The sequence below is a fragment of the Phalacrocorax carbo genome, chromosome 29 (genome assembly GCF_963921805.1).
Source record: "Phalacrocorax carbo chromosome 29, bPhaCar2.1, whole genome shotgun sequence".
NCBI lineage: Eukaryota > Metazoa > Chordata > Aves > Suliformes > Phalacrocoracidae > Phalacrocorax > Phalacrocorax carbo.
Window position 1 is genome coordinate 698,040 of NC_087541.1, and position 20,138 is coordinate 718,177.

General features: G+C 74.1%; 4 protein-coding genes across 4 annotated transcripts in view; 2 read left to right on the plus strand and 2 right to left on the minus strand.

Annotated features, from left to right (window-relative positions):
* Positions 1 to 1,024, plus strand: part of LOC135318271 (serine/threonine-protein kinase TAO2-like) — an 11,006-nt gene extending 9,982 nt beyond the window's left edge. Inside the window, exon 13 of the mRNA XM_064475433.1 lies at positions 23 to 1,024. Within this exon, the coding sequence (XP_064331503.1) occupies positions 23 to 1,024 (1,002 nt within the window). The remainder of the gene's footprint in view (positions 1 to 22) is intronic.
* Positions 1,025 to 5,070: 4,046 nt separating this feature from the next.
* On the plus strand, positions 5,071 to 10,827 carry CDIPT (CDP-diacylglycerol--inositol 3-phosphatidyltransferase). The gene is made up of 6 exons (XM_064475421.1): positions 5,071 to 5,183; positions 7,641 to 7,775; positions 8,392 to 8,545; positions 9,342 to 9,423; positions 9,507 to 9,588; positions 10,572 to 10,827. The coding sequence occupies exons 1-6, from the start codon at positions 5,138 to 5,140 to the stop codon at positions 10,721 to 10,723; spliced, it is 651 nt and encodes a 216-aa protein (XP_064331491.1). The 5' UTR covers positions 5,071 to 5,137; the 3' UTR covers positions 10,724 to 10,827.
* A 693-nt stretch (positions 10,828 to 11,520) lies between these two features.
* Positions 11,521 to 15,836, minus strand: PRRT2 (proline rich transmembrane protein 2). The gene is made up of 5 exons (XM_064475435.1): positions 15,833 to 15,836; positions 14,802 to 15,115; positions 14,428 to 14,444; positions 12,920 to 13,035; positions 11,521 to 12,133 (listed from the first exon to the last, which is right to left on the minus strand). Exons 1-5 carry the CDS (start codon positions 15,834 to 15,836, stop codon positions 12,123 to 12,125), a joined length of 462 nt encoding a protein of 153 aa, XP_064331505.1. The 3' UTR covers positions 11,521 to 12,122.
* Positions 15,837 to 17,011: 1,175 nt separating this feature from the next.
* LOC135318273 (microfibril-associated glycoprotein 4-like) lies at positions 17,012 to 19,807 on the minus strand (the record flags this gene model as incomplete). Its single annotated transcript, XM_064475436.1, is given in 3 exon segments — positions 17,012 to 17,287; positions 17,290 to 17,334; positions 19,567 to 19,807. Coding segments are annotated over 3 exon segments (486 nt in total), but the record flags the coding sequence as incomplete, so codon positions are not given.
* Between the last annotated feature and the right edge of the window lie 331 nt (positions 19,808 to 20,138).

A 20,138-nucleotide genomic window follows, 5' to 3' on the forward strand; every position in this document is an offset into this window, starting at 1 on the left:
CACAAGCGCCGCCTCCCTCCAGGACCCCGACGGAAGAGCCGCCCGGCCGCCCCTCCCCCACCCGCCGCCGGCCCCGCCCCGCCCCGCCCCCGCCCGCCGCCGCCAGCCCCCCGGTGACGCTCCCTCCCCTCGGCCGCCCCTCCCCCCCCACCTCCTCTACTCGGCCTCGGCCTTCGTCGCCGCCCTCCGCCCGGGCTTCCCGCCCCTCCCCCTCCTCCTCCTCCTCCTCCTCCTCCTCCTCCTCGCCCTGGGCGGGGGGCTGGGGGCGGCCCTGGGCGGGCTGGGGGCGGCGCTGGAGGGCGGGGCGGCGGGTTGGGCCCTGGGCCACGCCCTCGCCCCGCTCCTGCCCCGCCTCGGGGGGGGGGCGCTGGGGGCGCTGGCGGGGGCGGGGGGCGCCGCCGGCCTGGTGGGGCTGGGGGCGCTGGGGGGGGGGCGGCGGCGGCTCCACGTGCCCGTGGTGGCGGCGGCGGCCGCGCGGCTCCTGGCCTCCCCCTGGCTCTTCCTCCCCCTCTACCTGGCGGGCGTGGTCGGGCGGGGCGTGGCCGGGCGGGGCGGGGCGGGGGGCGGGGCCCTGCCGCGCCGCGCCCAGCGCCTCTGGCTGCGGGGGGTCCTGGCCTTGCCCCCCCCCCTCTTCGGCCTCTTTTTCCGCCTGGGCTTCGCCTCCGAGCGGCGCCTTTTCCGTTTTTTCCCCAAAACGAGGAAAGGCGGCTTCCGCTCCCGCCTGCCCATCCCCCACCGCCGCGGGGAGGGGGGCGGGGCGGGGGGCGGGGGGCGGGGCGGCCCCTCCCCCCTCCGCCGCCGCCTGGCCCTTTGGGGGCGGCGCTTGGCCGCTCTCGCCCCCCGCTTCGCCGCCGGGGGAGGGGCGGGGGGAGGGGCGGAGGGAGGGGCCCCGCCCAGCCGCATCCCACGCCCCGCCCCCCGCCCCCCGCCCGCCGGACCCTCCCCCACCCGCCGCCATCCGGGGGGGGCGGGGGGAGGGGCGGCGGGGACCCCCGGCCCTCCCCCGCGGCGGCCCTGGAGGTGACGGTGGGCCCCCCTCCCCCACCACCCCCAAACCCTCCCCCCGCCCCCCACCCCCCCCCCGGAGCACCCAGGCACTACGGAACCCCCCCTCCCCCACTCTCGGGGGCCAGGGGACCCCCCCTCGGGGCCAAACCCCCCCCCCCGGTATTGGGGACCCCCCCTCGGGGCCAAAGACCCCCCCCCGGTATTGGGGACCCCCCCTCGGGGCCAAAGACCCCCCCTTTGGGGGTCGGGGACCCCCCCCAAGGTATTGGGGACCCCCCCTCGGGGCCAAAGACCCCCCCTTTGGGGGTCGGGGACCCCCCCCAAGGTATTGGGGACCCCCCCTCGGGGCCAAAGACCCCCCCTTTGGGGGTCGGGGACCCCCCCCAAGGTATTGGGGACCCCCCCTCGGGGCCAAAGACCCCCCCCTTTGGGGGTCGGGGACCCCCCCCCAGGGCCAAAGACCCCCCACTCAGGGTTGGGGACCCCCCCTTGGGGTTGGGGGATCCCCCATTTGGGGCCAAAGACCCCCCCCCTTTTTGGGGTCGGGCCCCGCCCCCTTAAAGACTGAGACACCCCCCCCAGCTTTGGGGACCCCCCCTTAGTATCGGGGACCCCCCCTTTGGGGCCCCTCCCCCCCCCGCTGCTCCCCTATTTATTGGGGGGGGGGAGGGGTGCCCCCTTCCCACGGGGGGGTGGGGGGGGGGGGGCGGATTTTTGGGTCCATTTTCGATCGTTTCGGGGGGGTTTTGTCGCGTCAATTTTATTTCTTTGGGTTTTGGGGGGGGTTTTTTTGCTCTTTTCTTTGTTTTAATTATTTTATGTTAAATACGGTATTTAAAAAAACCCAAAATCGCCATTTTTTAGGTTATTGGGGGGGGGTTGGGGGGGTCATTGGGGGGGGGGTCGCTAAATGGGCGGGGTCACCCAATGGGGGGGCACCAATGGGGGGGACACCAATGGGGGATGGGGCACCCAATGGGGGATGGGGCACCCTATGCTTGGGGTCACAGCGAGACCCACCAGACCCATCCCCCCCCCCCATGGCACCGCCCCCTCTCGGGTGCCGGGACACGCCCGTGTGGGGTGGGTGTGGCTCTGCCGGGTGGGGCGGGGACCCAACGGGGCCTTGATGGGACGTGGGGACCCAACGGGGACCCAACGGGGACCCAACGGGGCCTTGATGGGACATGAGGGACCCAACAGGGACCCAACGGGGACCCAACGGGGCCTTGATGGGACATGAGGGACCCAACAGGGACCCAACGGGGACCCAACGGGGCCTTGATGGGACATGAGGGACCCAACAGGGACCCAACGGGGACCCAACGGGGCCTTGATGGGACGTGGGGACCCAACGGGGACCCAACGGGGACCCAACGGGGCCTTGATGGGACATGAGGGACCCAACAGGGACCCAACGGGGACCCAACGGGGCCTTGATGGGACGTGGGGACCCAACAGGGACCCAACGGGGCCTTGATGGGACATGAGGGACCCAACGGGGACCCAACGGGGCCTTGATGGGACATGAGGGACCCAACGGGGACCCAACGGGGACCCAACGGGGCCTTGATGGGACGTGGGGACCCAACTGGGACCCAACGGGGACCCAACGTGGCCTTGATGGGACATGAGGGACCCAACGGGGACCCAACGGGGACCCAACGGGGCCTTGATGGGACATGAGGGACCCAACGGGGACCCAACGGGGACCCAACGGGCCCTTGATGGGACATGAGGGACCCAACGGGGACCCAACGGGGACCCAACGGGGCCTTGATGGGACGTGGGGACCCAACGGGGCCTTGATGGGACGTGGGGACCCAACGGGGACCCAACGGGGCCTCGATGGGACGTGGGGACCCAACAGGGACCCAACGGGGACCCAACGGGGCCTCGATGGGACGTGGGGACCCAATGGGGACCCAACGGGGACCCAACGGGGCCTTGATGGGACATGAGGGACCCAATGGGGACCCAACGGGGACCCAACGGGGCCTTGATGGGACATGAGGGACCCAACAGGGACCCAACGGGGCCTCGATGGGACGTGGGGACCCAACAGGGACCCAACGGGGACCCAACGGGGCCTCGATGGGACGTGGGGACCCAATGGGGACCCAACGGGGACCCAACGGGGCCTTGATGGGACATGAGGGACCCAACGGGGCCTTGATGGGACGTGGGGACCCAATGGGGACCCAACGGGGACCCAACGGGGCCTTGATGGGACATGAGGGACCCAATGGGGACCCAACGGGGACCCAACGGGGCCTTGATGGGACATGAGGGACCCAACGGGGACCCAACGGGGCCTCGATGGGACATGAGGGACCCAACGGGGACCCAACGGGGCCTCGATGGGACATGAGAGACCCAACAGGGACCCAACGGGGCCTTGATGGGACATGAGGGACCCAACGGGGACCCAACGGGGCCTTGATGGGACATGAGGGACCCAATGGGGACCCAACGGGGACCCAACGGGGCCTTGATGGGACATGAGGGACCCAACGGGGACCCAACGGGGTCCTGATGGGACGTGGGGACCCAACAGCACCCAACAAACACATTGGGGACCCAATGGGGACCCAACAGACCCAACGGGCACCCAACAGGGACCCAACCAAGACCAAATGAGGATGTGGGGACCTGGCGGGGACCCCCGGGAGACCCTCGGCGCCCCAAAACCCCCCCAAGGCGGGGACGCGGGTGCATTTTGGGGGACTCGGGGCGTCTGGCCGTGACATAGGGGTGGTTTGGGGGTTCTTGGGGGGGGGTTGGCGGCTTTCAAAGGGGAATTGTGGAGGTTTTGGGGGCTCCCTGTGAGGGTTTGGGGGGTTTTGGGGTTCCCCCCGTGGGATTTGGGGGGTTTCAGGGCTCCCCTGGTGGGGCTCTTGGGGGTTTTGGGGTGCCCTGTGGGGGTTTGGGTAGTTTTGGGGGTTCCCCCGTGGGGAATTTGGTGGTTTTGGGGCTCCCCCGAGGGGAACTGTGGGGGTTTCGGGGCTCCCCAGAGCGGGTTTTGGTGGTTTCAGGGCTCCCCTGTGGGCGATTTGGGGGCTCCTCCATGTGTCTCTTGTGGCTTTTGGGGCTCCCCGTGGGGGATCCTAGGGATTTTAGGGTCCCCCGTGGGAATTGTGGGGTTTTGGGGCTCCCCAAAGAGGATTCTGGGGGGTTTTGGGGCCCCCTGTGGGAATTCGGGTAGATTTGGGGGTTCCCCCGTGGGGATATTGGGGGTTTCGGGGCTCCCCAGGGAGGATTTTGGGGGTTTCGGGGCTCCCCCAAGAGGAATTTTGGGGGTTTCAGGGCTCCCCGATGAGGATTTTGGGGGGTTTTGGGGTCCCCTGTGGGAATTTGGGTAGTTTGGGGGTTCCCCTGGGGGGATATTGGGGGTTTTGGGGCTCCCCAGGGAGGATTTTGGGGGTTTCAGGGCTCCCCCAAGAGGAATTTTGGAGGTTTCAGGGCTCCCCGATGAGGATTTTGGGGGTTTTGGGGTCCCCTGTGGGAATTTGGGTAGATTTGGGGGTTCCCCTGGGGGGATATTGGGGGTTTCGGGGCTCCCCAAAGGGGCTTTTGGGAGTTTCAAGGCCCCCCCACGGTGGGAATTTTGGTGGATTCGGGCAGTTTTCGGGGTTCCCCGTGGGGATTTGGGGGGGTTGGGGGTAGATTTGGGCCGTTTCCTTCCCGACCCCTCACTGGGGGAGGGGTGGGGGTGGGGGTGGGGGTGGGGCTGCCCCACCCTTGGGGTGCCCTGGCCCCTCCCCCTCACCTTTGGGGTCCCCCCCCAGGTGGTGCCGGGGGGGTGGGGGTGGGGAAAGGCGCGGGAAGCGGGTCATTAACGAGGTCATTATCGGGCGGGGGCGGGGCGGGGCCCCCTCATTAACCATTAATTTCATTCATCCTTAATTATTAATTCGATTAATGATTAATTAAAGGGCCCCGCGGCCGCCGCGACGCGCGATTGGCCGAGGGAGCCGCCAGTTAAGGGAGGGGGGCGGCGCTGATTGGGCGCGCGCGGCGGTGGGGGGGGGGAGGGTGGGTGACGCGCATGCGCGGGGCGGGGCGGGACGCCGCTTCCTGTGTCACGTGGTACCGGCCCGTCTTAAAGGCGCCGCGGCGGGTCCCGGCGATGGCGGGGGGCGAGAACGTGTTTCTCTTCGTCCCCAACCTCATCGGTGGGGGGCGCTGGGAGCGACTGGGGGGAGATGGGAGCGGCTGGGGAGCGACTGGGGGGGCGCTGGGAGCGGCTGGGGAGCGACTGGGGGGGCGCTGGGAGCGACTGGGGGGGCGCTGGGAGCGGCTGGGGGGTGATGGGGGGCGCTGGGAGCGGCTGGGGGGTGATGGGGGGCGCTAGGAGATGCTGGGGGGCGCTGGGAGATGCTGGGGGGCGCTGGGAGCGACTGGGGGGCGCTGGGAGCGGCTGGGGGGTGATGGGGGGCGCTGGGAGATGCTGGGGGGCGCTGGGAGCGGCTGGGGGGCGCTGGGAGCGGCTGGGGGGTGATGGGGGGCGCTGGGAGATGCTGGGGGGCGCTGGGAGCGACTGGGGGGCGCTGGGAGCGGCTGGGGGGTGATGGGGGGCGCTGGGAGATGCTGGGGGGCGCTGGGAGCGGCTGGGGGGTGATGGGGGGCGCTGGGAGATGCTGGGGGGCGCTGGGAGCGACTGGGGGGCGCTGGGAGCGGCTGGGGGGTGATGGGGGGCGCTGGGAGATGCTGGGGGGCGCTGGGAGCGACTGGGGGGTGATGGGGGGCGCTGGGAGCGACTGGGGGGCGCTGGGAGCGGCTGAGGGGAGATGGGGGGCGCTGGGAGATGCTGGGGGGCGCTGGGGGGGCGCTGGGAGCGACTGGGGGGCGCTGGGAGCGACTGGGGGGTGATGGGGGGGCGCTGGGAGCGACTGGGGGGTGATGGGGGGCGCTGGGAGATGCTGGGGGGCGCTGGGAGCGGCTGGGGGGTGATGGGGGGCGCTGGGAGATGCTGGGGGGCGCTGGGAGATGCTGGGGGGCGCTGGGAGCGGCTGGGGGGTGATGGGGGGCGCTGGGAGATGCTGGGGGGCGCTGGGAGCGGCTGGGGGGTGATGGGGGGCGCTGGGAGCGACTGGGGGGTGATGGGGGGCGCTGGGAGATGCTGGGGGGCGCTGGGAGCGGCTGGGGGGGGATGGGGGGCGCTGGGAGCGGCTGGGGGGCGCTGGGAGCGGCTGGGGGGTGATGGGGGGGCGCTGGGAGCGGCTGGGGGGTGATGGGGGGCGCTGGGAGATGCTGGGGGGCGCTGGGAGCGGCTGGGGGGTGATGGGGGGCGCTGGGAGATGCTGGGGGGCGCTGGGGGGGCGCTGGGAGCGACTGGGGGGCGCTGGGAGCGGCTGGGGGGTGATGGGGGGCGCTGGGAGATGCTGGGGGGTGATGGGGGGCGCTGGGAGATGCTGGGGGGCGCTGGGAGCGGCTGGGGGGTGATGGGGGGCGCTGGGAGCGGCTGGGGGGCGCTGGGAGCGGCTGGGGGGTGATGGGGGGGCGCTGGGAGCGGCTGGGGGGTGATGGGGGGGCGCTGGGGGGTGATGGGGGGCGCTGGGAGCGGCTGGGGGGTGATGGGGGGCGCTGGGAGCGGCTGGGGGGTGATGGGGGGGTGCTGGGAGATGCTGGGGGGCGCTGGGAGCGGCTGGGGGGTGATGGGGGGCGCTGGGAGCGGCTGGGGGGTGATGGGGGGCGCTGGGAGCGACTGGGGGGTGATGGGGGGGCGCTGGGAGATGCTGGGGGGCGCTGGGAGCGGCTGGGGGGTGATGGGGGGCGCTGGGAGCGGCTGGGGGGCGCTGGGAGCGGCTGGGGGGTGATGGGGGGGCGCTGGGAGATGCTGGGGGGCGCTGGGAGCGGCTGGGGGGTGATGGGGGGGCGCTGGGAGATGCTGGGGGGCGCTGGGAGCGACTGGGGGGTGATGGGGGGGCGCTGGGAGCGGCTGGGGGGAGATGGGGGGCTCTGGGAGCGGCTGGGGGGCGCTGGGAGCGGCTGGGGGGTGATGGGGGGGCGCTGGGAGATGCTGGGGGGCGCTGGGAGCGGCTGGGGGGTGATGGGGGGGCGCTGGGAGATGCTGGGGGGCGCTGGGAGCGGCTGGGGGGTGATGGGGGGGCGCTGGGAGCGGCTGGGGGGAGATGGGGGGCTCTGGGAGCGGCTGGGGGGCGCTGGGAGCGGCTGGGGGGTGATGGGGGGGCGCTGGGAGATGCTGGGGGGCGCTGGGAGCGGCTGGGGGGTGATGGGGGGGCGCTGGGAGATGCTGGGGGGCGCTGGGAGCGGCTGAGGGGTGGTGGGGAGGCGCTGGGGGGTGATGGGGGGGGTGTGGGGGGCTCTGGGAGCTGATGGGGGGGCGCTGGGGGCGGCTGGGGGGGCGCTGGGGGGTGATGGGGGGCGCTACGGGGGGAACTGGGTGATACTAGGGGGCGCTGGGAGCCAATGGGGGGGACGCTGGGGGCAACTGATGGGGGGCTGGGGGCTACTGGGGGGGCACTGGGGAAGGTGAGGGGTGGGTTCGGGGTGTAGCGGGGGGACACTGGGCCATACTGGGAATGGCTCTGGGCCGCTCTCGGGGGGGGGTGGGGTGGGGGTGGGCCCTGGGGCGTGGCCGGGCGCTGACCCCGCCCCGCCCCGCCCAGGTTACGCCCGCCTGGCGCTGGCGGCCGCCGCCTTCTACCTGATGCCGCGGGAGCCGGGGCCGGCGGCCGCCTGCTACGGGCTGAGCGGGCTCCTCGACGCCCTCGACGGGCACCTGGCGCGGCTGCTGGGGCAGGGTGGGCGGGGCCTGGGGGGGCGGGGCCTGGGGGGGCGGGGGCGGGGGGGCGGGGCCTGGGGGGCGGGGCCTCGGGGGGGTGGGGGCCGGGAGCGGGGCCACATGGGGCGGGAGCGAGGTATAAGGCAGTAAGGGGTGGGGTTAGGGGGGAGGGGGCGGGGCCTCGGGGTGGGCGGGGAGGGGGCGGGGCCAGGGGCGGGGGCTCAGGGGGGTGGGGGCCGGGAGCACATGGGGTGGGAGCGAGGTATAAGGTGGTTAAGGGGTGCGGTTAGGGGGGAGGGGGCGGGGCCTAGGGGTGGGCGTGGCCCGGGGTGGGCGGGGCCGGGGCCTCGGGGTGGGCGGGGCCCGGGGCGGGGCCTCAGGGGGTGGGGGACAGGAGAGAGGGCTGAGGCACTAAGGGGTGGGGCTTGGGGGGAGGGGGCGGGGCTTCGTTGGGGGTCTGCCCCATGGAGGGGCGGGGCTGGCCACACCCACCTAAAGACATCCTCGGGGGGGGGGTCCCTGCCCCATAGCGAGTCTTGCTCCATAGCAGGTCTTGCCCCATACCTGTGGGTCCCTGCCCCATAGGGCGGGTCCCCGCCCCCCGTGGGCGTGTCTGAGGCTGGCCCCGCCCCCAGGCTCGCGGCTGGGCGCCATGTTGGACATGCTGACCGACCGGCTCTCCACCATGTGCCTGCTGGTGAACCTGGCCCTGCTGTACCCGGCGGCCGCGCCCCTCTTCCAGCTCAGCATGGCCCTGGACGTGGCCAGCCATTGGCTGCACATGCACTGGTGGGCGGGGCCTGCCGGGGCGGGGCCTGCCGGGGCGGGGCCTGCCGGGGCGGGGCGCTGGGAGGGTGCAGGGACTCGGGGGGAGGGCCGGCACCCTTGGGGGTGAGGGGTTGCTTTAAGGGAGTGGGGGCGTGGTCTCGGGGGGCGTGGTCTCTGGGGGCGGGGTCTGGGGTGGGGTTTGAGGAGGGGTGGGGCTGAGGGAGGGGTGGGGCTTGGGGGCGGGGCTGGGAGGGGTTGAGGCGGGGGGACCCTGGGGTGTCCCTATAGGGAAAGGCTGGAGGGTGTGGCCTGGGGGCGGGGCCTGAGAGAGGGGCGGGGCCGGCTGGAAGGCGGGGCCAGGGTGGGGCTTTGTGGGAAGGGGGCGGGGGCTGAGGGAGGGGGCGGGGCCTGTGGGGGTGGAGCATGTGCTCTATGGGGTGGGGGGGTCTGAGGTTGGGGGTGGGGCCCGGGGTGGGCGTGGCTCGATCGAGGGGTGGGGCCGGTGGGCGTGGCGGCAACCTGGGGGCGTGGCATGCGGCCTGGGTGGGGGTCACAGGGGCGTGTCCCCGGGTGGGGGGGTCTGACACGGGGGCGTGGCCTAGTGGTGGTGGGCGGTGCCTAGGTGGGGCGGAGCCTAGTGGTGGGCGGGGCCTAGTGGGGGCGGGGCCGGCGGTGGGCGTGGCCGGCGGGGCGTATCCGGGGGGGGCCGTTTTGGGGTTGCAGCGAGGGGGGCAGGGGAGGGGGCGGGCGGGGCGGGGCGCGGTGGGGGCGGGGCCGGGGTGGGCGTGGCCTCACGCCGCCCCGCCCCCCCGGGCAGCACCACCCTGCAGGGGGGGCAGAGCCACAAGGCGGTGGGGGGGGAGGTGCACCCCCTCCTGCGGCTCTACTACGGCTCCAGGGTGAGTCGGGGGGGGGAGGGGCGGGGTGGGGGAGGGGCAGGGGCGTGGCTGCCCCGCCCCTCTGACCCGCCCCTCCCCCCCAGCCCCTCCTGTTCCTGCTCTGCGCCGGCAACGAGGGCTTTTACTGCTGCCTCTACCTGCTGCGCTTCGGGGAGGGGCCGCCCGGTGAGGGGGGGCACTGGGGGCACTGGGGGGGCGCGGGGGGGCGCTGGGGGGTGCTGGGGGGGCACTGGGGGGCACTGGGGGGCACTGGGGGGGCGCTGGGGGGTGCTGGGGGGGAGCTGGGGGGCACTGGGGGGCACCGGGTGATTCTGGGGGGGCACTGGGGGCACTGGGGGGCACTGGGGGGCACTGGGGGGGCGCTGGGGGGCGCTGGGGGGTGCTGGGGGGGCGCTGGGGGGCACTGGGGGGCACTGGGGGGGAGCTGGGGGGCTCTGGGGGGCACCGGGTGATACTGGGGGGCTCTGAGGGGGCACTGGGTGATACTGGGGGGCTCTGAGGGGGCACTGGGGGGGCACTGGGTGTTACTGGAGGGGCACTGGGTGATACTGGGGGGGCGCTGGGTGATACTGGGGGGGCACTGGGGGGTGCTGGGTGATACCGGGGGGCGCTGAGGGGGCACTGGGTGATACTGGGGGGGCACTGGGGGGCTCTGGGGGGCACTGGGTGATACTGGGGGGTCACTGGGGGGCGCTGGGGGGCACTGGGGGGGCACTGGGTGATACTGGGGGGCACTGGGGGGGCACTGGGTGATACTGGGGGGGGCTCTGGGGGGCACTGGGGGTGCACTGGGTGATACTTGGGGGCACTGCGGGGTACTGGAGGGGCACTGGGTGATACTGGCATGGCACTGGGTGATACTGGGGGGCACTGGGGGGGCGCTGACTGATTCTGCGGGGCGCTGGGGGGGCACTGGGGGGGCACTGGGTGATACTGGGGGGTGCTGGGGGGGCACTGGGGGGCTCTGGGTGATACTGGGGGGGCACTGGGGGGGCTGGGGGGGCACTGGGTGATACTGGGGGTGCACTGGGTGATACTGGGGGGCGCTGGGGGGGCACTGGGTGATACTGGGGGGGCACTGGGGGGGCACTGGGTGATACTGGGCGCCCCCGGGGGGGTCCTGACGCCCCCCCCCCCCCCCCCCGCAGTGGTGCCGGGGGGGCCGGGGCTCTTCCGCGTGGGGCTCTGGCTCGGGGCCCCCCTGGCCGCCCTCAAGGGGGGGCTCAACCTGCTGCAGCTGGGGGGGGCCGCCCGGCGCCTGGCCGCCCTCGACGCCGCCGAGCGCCCCAAAAGCCGCTGAGGGGCCCCCCCGGACCCCCCCGGGCCCCCCCGGGACCCCCCGGACCCCCCCGGGCCCCCCCGGGCCCCCCAGACCCCCCAATAAACACCCACCCCTCCCCCACAGCCCCCGCTGCCGCCCATCCCCCGCGTCTCACTGCTGGGGGGGGAGGGGAGGGGGGGGCTGGGGGGGGTCCCCCAATTGGGGGGGGGCTGGGGGGGGCTGGGGTACCCCAAAATGGGGGGGCTGGGGGGGATGGGGTCCCCCCCCGTTAAAAAATGGGGGGGGGGGCGCAGGTGTTGGGAGAGGGGGTGGCCTGAAATTGGGGGGGGGGGAGGGGTGTGGGGTGCCCCAAAATGGGAGGACTGGGGGGGGACACAAATTGGGGGGGGGCTGGGGGGGGCTGGGGTACCCCAAAATGGGGGGAATGGGGGGGATGGGGGGGCTGGGGTCACCCCCCTTAAAAAATAGGGGGGGGGGGGCGCAGGTGTTGGGGGAGGGGGTGGCCTGAAATTGGGGGGGGGAGGGGGGTGGGGTGCCCCAAAATGGGGGGGGTCTGGGGGGGTCTGTGCCCCCCCCCAACGTCTGGTGGCTCCTTGGGGTGCTGGGGGGGGGTCCCCAAAATACGGGGGGGGGCTCCACACCTCTCCATGCAGCAGCCTTTATTACCATGCGCCGATACAAACGCCCCCCCCCGCGCCCCCCCCCCCCAAACCCCCCCCCCAAAACCCCCCCGGGGCCCCCCCCAAACCCCTCAGGGCTCCCCAAAACCTGGGCGACCCCAAACCCCCCCCCCCAAACCCTCCCCCCCCCCCCCATTTCGGAAAGACCTGGCGTGCGACAGGCCCCCCCCCCCCCAAAAACGTGCAAAAAAGGGGGGGTGGGACCCCCCCAAATTGGGGGGTTCCACCCCAAAATGAGGCTGGGGCCCCCCCCCCAAGGCGTTGGGCCCCCCCCAAGCCGTTGGGGCCCCCCCCAAGGCGTTGGGCCCCCCCCCAAGCCGTTGGGGCCCCCCCCAAAGGCGTTGGGACCCCCCCAAAACGAGGCGGGGCCCCCCCCCCAAATGGGCTGTAACAGTGGGGGGGGGGCTGTAAAGGGGGGGGGTCACACAGCCAAGGGGGGGCCCCCCCACCCCAATTTTAGGGGGGGGGGCTCGGGAAGGTCTGGGGGGGCCCCCCCCCCTTCAGGACAGACAGACGAAGGGGGGGCCCCCAAAATGATGGGGGGGGGCTCCAGGCGGGGGGCGCCCCCCCCCCCCCCCAGTTCAGGACAGACGGACGGATGGGGGGGGGCGACACCCCGGGGGGGGGGAGCCCCCCCCCCCAATTTCCAAGGGGGGGGGAACCCCCGGTTTTGGGGGTGCAGACGGACGTGGGGGCCCCCCCCCGATCCAGGACAGACGGACGGCGGGGGGGGGTCGTCACTGAAACACTGGGGGGGGGAGGGGTCAGTGGGGGGGGGCCCCCGGAGGGGGGGTTGGGGTCCCATGGGGGGATTTGGGGGGTCCTATGGGGGGGGGTTGGGGTTCCCATGGGGGGGATTTGGGGGGGATTTGGGGGTCCCATGGGGGGATTTGGGGGGGGTCCCATGGGGGGGGGGTTGGGGGTCCCATGGGGGGATTTGGGGGGGTCCCATGGGGGGGGGGTTGGGGGTCCCATGGGGGGATTTGGGGGGGTCCCGGGGGGGGGGGTTGGGGGTCCCATGGGGGGATATGGGGGGGATTTGGGGGGGATTTGGGGGTCCCATGGGGGGATTTGGGGGGGTCCCATGGGGGGGGGTTGGGGGTCCCATGGGGGGATTTGGGGGGGTCCCGGGGGGGGGGTTGGGGGTCCCATGGGGGGATTTGGGGGGTCCCATGGGGGGGGGTTGGGGGTCCCATGGTGGGATTTGGGGGGTCCCATGGGGGGATTTGGGGGGTCCCATGGGGGGGGGTTGGGGGTCCCATGGTGGGATTTGGGGGTCCCATGGGGGGATTTGGGGGGTCCCATGGGGGGGGGTTGGGGGTCCCATGGGGGGATTTGGGGGGTCCCATGGGGGGGGGGTTGGGGGTCCCATGGGGGGGGGTTGGGGGGGTCCCGGGGGGGGGAGGGGTGGAATCCCACGGGGAGTTTTGGGGGGTTTTTTTTGGGGGGTGTTCGGGGGGGGGAGGGGCTCTGGGGCGCGGGTGGGGGGGAGGGGGGTGGGGGAGGGGCGGGGGGGGGAGGGGTCGTCACTTACCCCCGAAGTTGATGACGCAGGAGGCGGCGACGAGCAGCGCCCCGCCCCCCAGCGCCGCCCCCGCCAGCAGCTTCGCGACCCGGCCCAGGCGGCGCGCGGCGTCCGCGTCCCCCCCGCTGGAGGCTGTGCCGGGACTGCCGGACCCACAGCGCCCCACGGCTGCCCCACAGCGCCCCACACCGCCCCACGGCTGCCCCACACTGCCCCCTGGCTGCCCCACCCCGCCCCCCGGCGGCGTCCGCGTCCCCCCGCTGGAGGCTGTGCCGGGACTGCCGGACCCACAGCGCCCCACGGCTGCCCCACAGCGCCCCACACCGCCCCGCGGCTGCCCCACACCGCCCCACGGCTGCCCCACCCCGCCCCCCCGGCGGCGTCCGCGTCCCCCCGCTGGAGGCTGTGCCGGGACTGCCGGACCCACAGCGCCCCACGGCTGCCCCACAGTGCCCCACAGCGCCCCACGGCTGCCCCACACCGCCCCACGGCTGCCCCACACCGCCCCCTGGCGGCGTCCGCGTCCCCCCGCTGGAGGCTGTGCCGGGACTGCCGGACCCACAGCGCCCCACGGCTGCCCCACAGCGCCCCACACCGCCCCGCGGCTGCCCCACACCGCCCCACACCGCCCCACGGCTGCCCCACACCGCCCACGGCTGCCCCACACCGCCCCCCGGCAGCGTCCGCGTCCCCCCGCTGGAGGCTGTGCCGGGACTGCCGGACCCACAGCGCCCCACGGCTGCCCCACACCGTCCCACGGCGGCGTCCGCGTCCCCCGCTGGAGGCTGTGCCGGGACTGCCGGACCCACAGCGCCCCACGGCTGCCCCACACCGCCCCACACCGCCCCGCGGCTGCCCCACACCGCCCCACGGCTGCCCCACCCCGCCCCCCGGCGGCGTCCGCGTCCCCCCGCTGGAGGCTGTGCCGCGACTGCTGGACCCACAGCGCCCCACGGCTGCCCCACAGTGCCCCACAGCGCCCCACGGCTGCCCCACACCGCCCCACGGCTGCCCCACACCGCCCCCTGGCGGCGTCCGCGTCCCCCCGCTGGAGGCTGTGCCGGGACTGCCGGACCCACAGCGCCCCACGGCTGCCCCACAGCGCCCCACACCGCCCCGCGGCTGCCCCACACCGCCCCACACCGCCCCACGGCTGCCCCACACCGCCCCACGGCTGCCCCACACCGCCCCCCGGCAGCGTCCGCGTCCCCCCGCTGGAGGCTGTGCCGGGACTGCCGGACCCACAGCGCCCCACGGCTGCCCCACAGCGCCCGACAGCGCCCCATCGCTGCCCCACACCGCCCCACGGCTGCCCCACAGTGCCCCACACCGCCCCCCGGTGGCGTCCACGTCCCCCCGCTGGAGGCTGTGCCGGGACTGCCGGACCCACAGCGCCCCACGGCTGCCCCACAGCGCCCCACACCGCCCCGCGGCTGCCCCACGGCTGCCCCACTACTGCCCCACACCGCCCCACGGCTGCCCCACCCCGCCCCCCGGCGGCGTCCGCGTCCCCCCGCTGGAGGCTGTGCCGGGACTGCCGGACCCACAGCGCCCCACGGCTGCCCCACAGCGCCCCACGGCTGCCCCACACCGCCCCGCGGCTGCCCCACGCCCACCCGCGGCTGCCCCAGAGCGCACTACACCGCCCCACACTGCCACCCATTACCCCACCCCCTCCCCCCCAGCCCCCTGCACAGCCCGTAGCCCCTGCCGCGCGCCCCACAGCCCCCCACATTTCACCCCACGGACCCCGCCCCGCCCCCATGCCCCGCCCACGCCCCATGCCCCGCCCCCACCCCAGACCCGCCCCACCCCAGGCCCCACCCACCCCAGGCCCCGCCCCACCCCGGCCCCACCCACCCCAGGCCCCGCCCCCGGCCCCGCCCCTCACCATCAGGGCGTAGGCGAAGGCCACGATGTTGATGGGCCACGCGGGGCAGAAACAGGCCAGCGCCGCCAGCAGGACGTAGCTGGGGGGTTTCGCCCCCCCACGGACCCCCCCGGGGGCGGCCCCTCCCCCACAGCCCCCCCCCCGGGCCCGCGGGGACCCCCCTCGAGCGACACCGTCACCGGCGGGGGGGCGGGGCCCGCCTTGGGGGAGGGGCGGGGGCCGGCGGGGGGAGGGGTGGGGGGGCGGGGGGGTGCCGAGGGGGCGGGGCGGGGGATGCGGGGTCCTGGGGGGGGGTTGGGGGGCTGGGGGGGGTCCTGGGGGGTAGTTGGGGGGCTGCGAGGGGGGTGGGGGGAGACTTGGGGGTCCTGGGGGGCGGCGGGGGGGTCGTTTGGGGTCGGGGGGGGGGCTGGGGGGGTCCGGGGTGGCGGCGGGGGGGTCGTTTGGGGTCGGGGGGGGGGCTGGGGGGGTCCGGGGGGGCGGCGGGGGGGTCGTTCGGGGTCGGTGGGGGGCTGGGGGGGGTCCTGGGGGGCGGCGGGGGGCGATGGGGGACCCTGGGGGTCCTGGGGGGCTGCCGGGGGTGTGGGGGGGGGCTGGGGGTACTTGGGGGGCTCTGGGGGTCGGGGGGGGTCTGGGGAGTTGTTGGGGGGCTGCTGGGGGGCTGGGGGGCAGAGGGGGGGATCCGGGGGGGGGGGCTATGGGGCCGGGGGGGTCCAGGGGGGTTCCTGGGGGGCAGCCGTGGGGCTGGGGGGTTCGGGGGGGGGGGTTGGGGGGTGGGGGAGGGGGGGCTGGGGGTCCCGCGGGGGTCCCGGGGGGGGCGTCGGCGCCGGGGGGGTCGTTCTCAGCCGTCCTGGGGGTCTCCGCCATGGTGGGGGGGAGGGGAGGGGGGGGCTGTGGGGAGGGGGGGAGGGGCGCGGGGTGAGTGGGGGGGGGGAGGGGGAGCCACGGAGAGGGGTCCTGGACCCCCCCTCCCCCCCTCCCCCCTCCCAACCCTCCCCATATCCCCCCCTCCCCCCCCCCGACACCCCCCCCACCCATAGCGGTTCCCATCCCCCCACCTGTGGGTCGGGGGGGGGAGGGGTGGGGGGGTCCGGGGGTGGGGGTGGGGGTCCGTGGGGGGATGGGCGGCGGCTCGGGGGGGGTGGGGGGGGGGGCGGGGGGGGGGGTCTTTACCTGCAGCGGCGCCGGGGGCGGTTCCCGCGTGGGGCTGCCGCGGGTGGGGGAGGGGCGGCTCGCCTTGTTTTGGGGGGGAAGGGGGGAGGGGCGGGGGGGTCGGGGCGGGGGGACGGAGGAGGGATGGAGCGAGGGACGGAGGGACGGAGGGACGGGGGGGGGAGGGGCGATCGGGGGGGAGGGATGCGGCGGGGAGGGGCGTGGGGAGGGGGAGGGGCGAGGGGGGTTTCGGGGGTGCGCGGGGGGGGGAGGGGAGCTCTGGGGGGGTGCTTTGGGGGAGGGCGCTGACCCCCCCTCCCCCGCACGGAGTGAAAGGGGTGGGCGGGGGCGGGCCGCGGGGGGGGGGGAGGGGGGGCCCCCACTTGTAGCGCAAACCGTTGCCCACTCAGAGCCCCGTCGCAGGCGCGGAGCCCCACCCCCACCCCCCCAGCCCCCCCCCGCCTTCCCCCCCCCCCCAACCCTCCCCCCCCCCCCCGTGCTCGGCCCCTTCTCGCGCCAGGATCGGGCCCGGCTCCAACCCTGACCTCAACCCCGGGCCGACGGCCAGGACGGACGGACAGACAGACGGCTGGGTCCCCCTCCCCCGAGCGGCCGGGCCCCCCCCGCCCCCCCCACCCCGGCAAGGGCTCAAGGTAGGGGGTGGGACCACCCAACCCCCGCCCAAGCCCGCCCATCCCCCTCCCAACCCATCCCTAACGCAGCCCATCCCCCACCCCACCCATCTCCGACCCCCACCCAACCCCCTCCCCCACCCAACGCAACCCATCCCCACCCAACCCCCTCCCCCCACCCAACGCAACCCCTCCCCCCCCAACGCAACCCCTCCCCCACCCAACCCAACCCCACCCAACCCCTCCCCCACCCAACCCCACCCACCCCCCACCCAACTCAACCCAAACCCACCCCCCCACCCACCCAACCCATCCCCCACCCAACCCCTCCCCCACCCAACCCAACCCAACCCAACCCAACCCAACTGGAAGACGCCCAAATTGACCATCAACCCACGCAGCCGTTGGCCAATCAAAGTGTGTGGGGGGGGTGGGTGGTCGGGTTTAATAGCGGCTGCGGGGGAGGGGCCATGAGCGTGGCGGCGGGGGAGGGGCGGGGCCTCCCTCAGAGCCGCCGGATCTTCATCTCGCTCTTCTTGAGGGAGTAGTAGAAGCCCTTCCACTGGGCCCAGTTGATGCCGTTGGCGTAGGAGAGGTGGGCGCCCCCCAGGTAGAAGCCGTTGAGGTTGGAGAAGTGGCAGCTCTTGAACCACCAGGCGCCCGAGGAGAGGGCGGCGCAGTTCTGCACGTACAGGTCCTGGTCCCGTCGAAGGTGGAGAACTTCTGCCCGTTGTGATAGGTCAGGGAGTCACCTGGGGGGAGGGGGCGGGGGCGTCAGGGGCCGCCAGGGCTGGCGTCGCCCCAACATGGCCGACGTTGGCCCGGTGTCGCCCCAACATGGCCGACGTTGGCCTGGCGTCACCCCAACATGGCCGACGTTGGCCCGGTGTCGCCCCAACATGGCCGACGTTGGCCTGGCGTCGCCCCAACATGGCCGACGTTGGCCTGGTGTCGCCCCTTACATGGCCGACGTTGGCCCGGGCGTCACCCCAACATGGCCGACGTTGGCCTGTAGTCACCCAACATGGCCGACGTTGGCCTGGCGTCGCCCCAACATGGCCGACGTTGGCCTGGCGTCACCCCAACATGGCCGACGTTGGCCCTGTGTCGCCCCAACATGGCCGACGTTGGCCTGTAGTCACCCAACATGGCCGACGTTGGCCTGGCGTCGCCCCAACATGGCCGACGTTGGCCCGGCGTCGCCCCAACATGGCCGACGTTGGCCCTGTGTCGCCCCAACATGGCCGACGTTGGCCTGGCGTCGCCCCAACATGGCCGACGTTGGCCCCGGCATCGCCCCAACATGGCCGACGTTGGCCTGGTGTCACCCCAACATGGCCGACATTGGTCTGGCGTCGCCCCAACATGGCCGACATTGGCCTGTAGGTCACCCAACATGGCCGACGTTGGCCTGGCGTCGCCCCAACATGGCCGACGTTGGCCCGGCGTCACCCCAACATGGCCGACGTTGGCCCGGCGTCGCCCCAACATGGCCGACGTTGGCCCGGTGTCGCCCCAACATGGCCGACGTTGGCCTGGCGTCCGCCCCAACATGGCCGACGTTGGCCCGGCATCGCCCCAACATGGCCGACGTTGGCCTGGCGTCGCCCCAACATGGCCGACGTTGGCTTGATGGCCCCTTCCCCGTGCCCCACATTGACCCCCAACCCCCACCCAACCCCCCCACCCAACCCATCACCCCCCCAACCCAACCCAACCCAACCCAACTCAACCCCCCACCCAACCCAACCCCTCAACCCAACCCCCCCAACCCAACCCCCCACCCAACCCAACCCCCCCAACCCAACCCAACCCAACCCAACCCAACCCAACCCCCCCCAACCCAACCCAACCTCAACCCAACCCAACCCAACTCAACCCCCCAACCCATCACCCCCAACCCAACCCAACCCCCCAACTCAACCCAACCCAACCCCCCCAACCCAACCCAACCCAACCCAACCCCCCCAACCCAACCCCCCAACCCAACCCAACCCCCCCAACCCAACCCCCCAACCCAACTCAACCCAACCCAACCCAACCCCCCCAACCCAACCCCCCAACCCAACCCAACCCAACCCCCCCCAACCCAACCCCCCAACCCAACTCAACCCAACCCAACCCAACCCAACCCCCCGAACCCAACCCCCAACCCAACTCAACCCAACCCAACCCAACTCAACCCCCCCAACCCAACCCAACCCAACCCAACCCCCCCAACCCAACCCAACCCCCCCAACCCAACTCAACCCAACCCAACCCAACCCAACCCCCCAACCCAACCCCCCAACCCAACTCAACCCAACCCAACCCAACTCAACCCCCCCCAACCCAACCCAACTCAACCCAACCCCCCAACCAACCCCACTCAACCCAACCCAACCCAACCCCCCCCAACCCAACCCCCCAACCCAACTCAACCCAACCCAACCCAACCCAACCCCCGAACCCAACCCCCCAACCCAACTCAACCCAACCCAACCCAACCCAACCCCCCGAACCCAACCCCCCAACCCAACTCAACCCAACCAACCCAACTCAACCCCCCCCAACCCAACCCAACCCAACCCAACCCCCCCAACCCAACCCAACCCCCCCAACCCAACTCAACCCAACTCAACCCAACCCAACCCAACCAACCCAACCCAACCCAACCCAACCCCCCCAACCCAACCCCACTCAACCCCCCCCAACCCAACCCAACCCCCCCAACCCAACCCCCCCAACCCAACCCCACTCAACCCCCCCCAACCCAACCCAACCCCCCCAACCCAACCCCCCAACCCAACCCAACCCAACCCAACCTCAACCCAACCCAACCCAACTCAACCCCCCCAACTCAACCCAACTCAACCCCCCCAACCCAACCCAACCCAACCCAACCCAACCAACCCAACCTCAACCCAACCAAACCCCCCCAACCCCCCCAACCCCTACCATCCCTCCCCCCCCGGCCCCACCCCCCCGCCCCGCCCCTCCCCCACCGGCCCCGCCGTCAACGAAGGCGCCGACGTGGAGGGTGTAGCCGTCCTCCTCGGCGCTGATGGCGCGGGGCGAGAGCGCGAAGGCCCCGTAGGTGGCGGCCGCCGTGTTGTTCTCAAAGTCCTCCAGCTCCACCCGCAGCTCGTAGCGGCCCTGGAGCGTCAGCAGGTGCAGCGTCTGCAGGCCTGGGCGGGGCCGGGGGCGGGGCCGGGCGGGGCCAGGCGGGGCGGAGACGGGGGGCGGTTAGGTCCCGTGTTGGGGTGGCTCTGGGGCACTGAGGGGGGTGTGGGGTGGAGTGGGGGGGTGGGATGTGGGGTGTTGTGGGGCGCTGTGGGGCGGGGCGATGTGGGGCGGGGCTGTGGGGTGGGGCCATGGGGCAGGGCCGGGCGGGAGCGGAGACAGGGGGCAGTTAGGCCCTGTGTTGGGGTGGCTCTGGGGCACTGAGTGGGGTGTGGGGTGGAGTGGGTGTGGGATGTGGGGTGTTGTGGGGCGCTGTGGGGCGGGGCGATGTGGGGCGGGGCTGTGGGGTGGGGCTGGCGGGGCGGAGTGGGGCGGGGCCGGGCGGGGCGGAGAC

Coding starts and splice junctions, on each gene's coding strand:
- CDIPT (XM_064475421.1), top strand. CDS start 5,138: ATGGCGGGGGGCGAGAACGTGTTTCTCTTCGTCCCCAACCTCATCG. Junction 5,184..7,640: donor CTTCGTCCCCAACCTCATCG/GTGGGGGGCGCT, acceptor CGCCCCGCCCAG/GTTACGCCCGCCTGGCGCTG. Junction 8,546..9,341: donor CATTGGCTGCACATGCACTG/GTGGGCGGGGCC, acceptor CCCCCCGGGCAG/CACCACCCTGCAGGGGGGGC.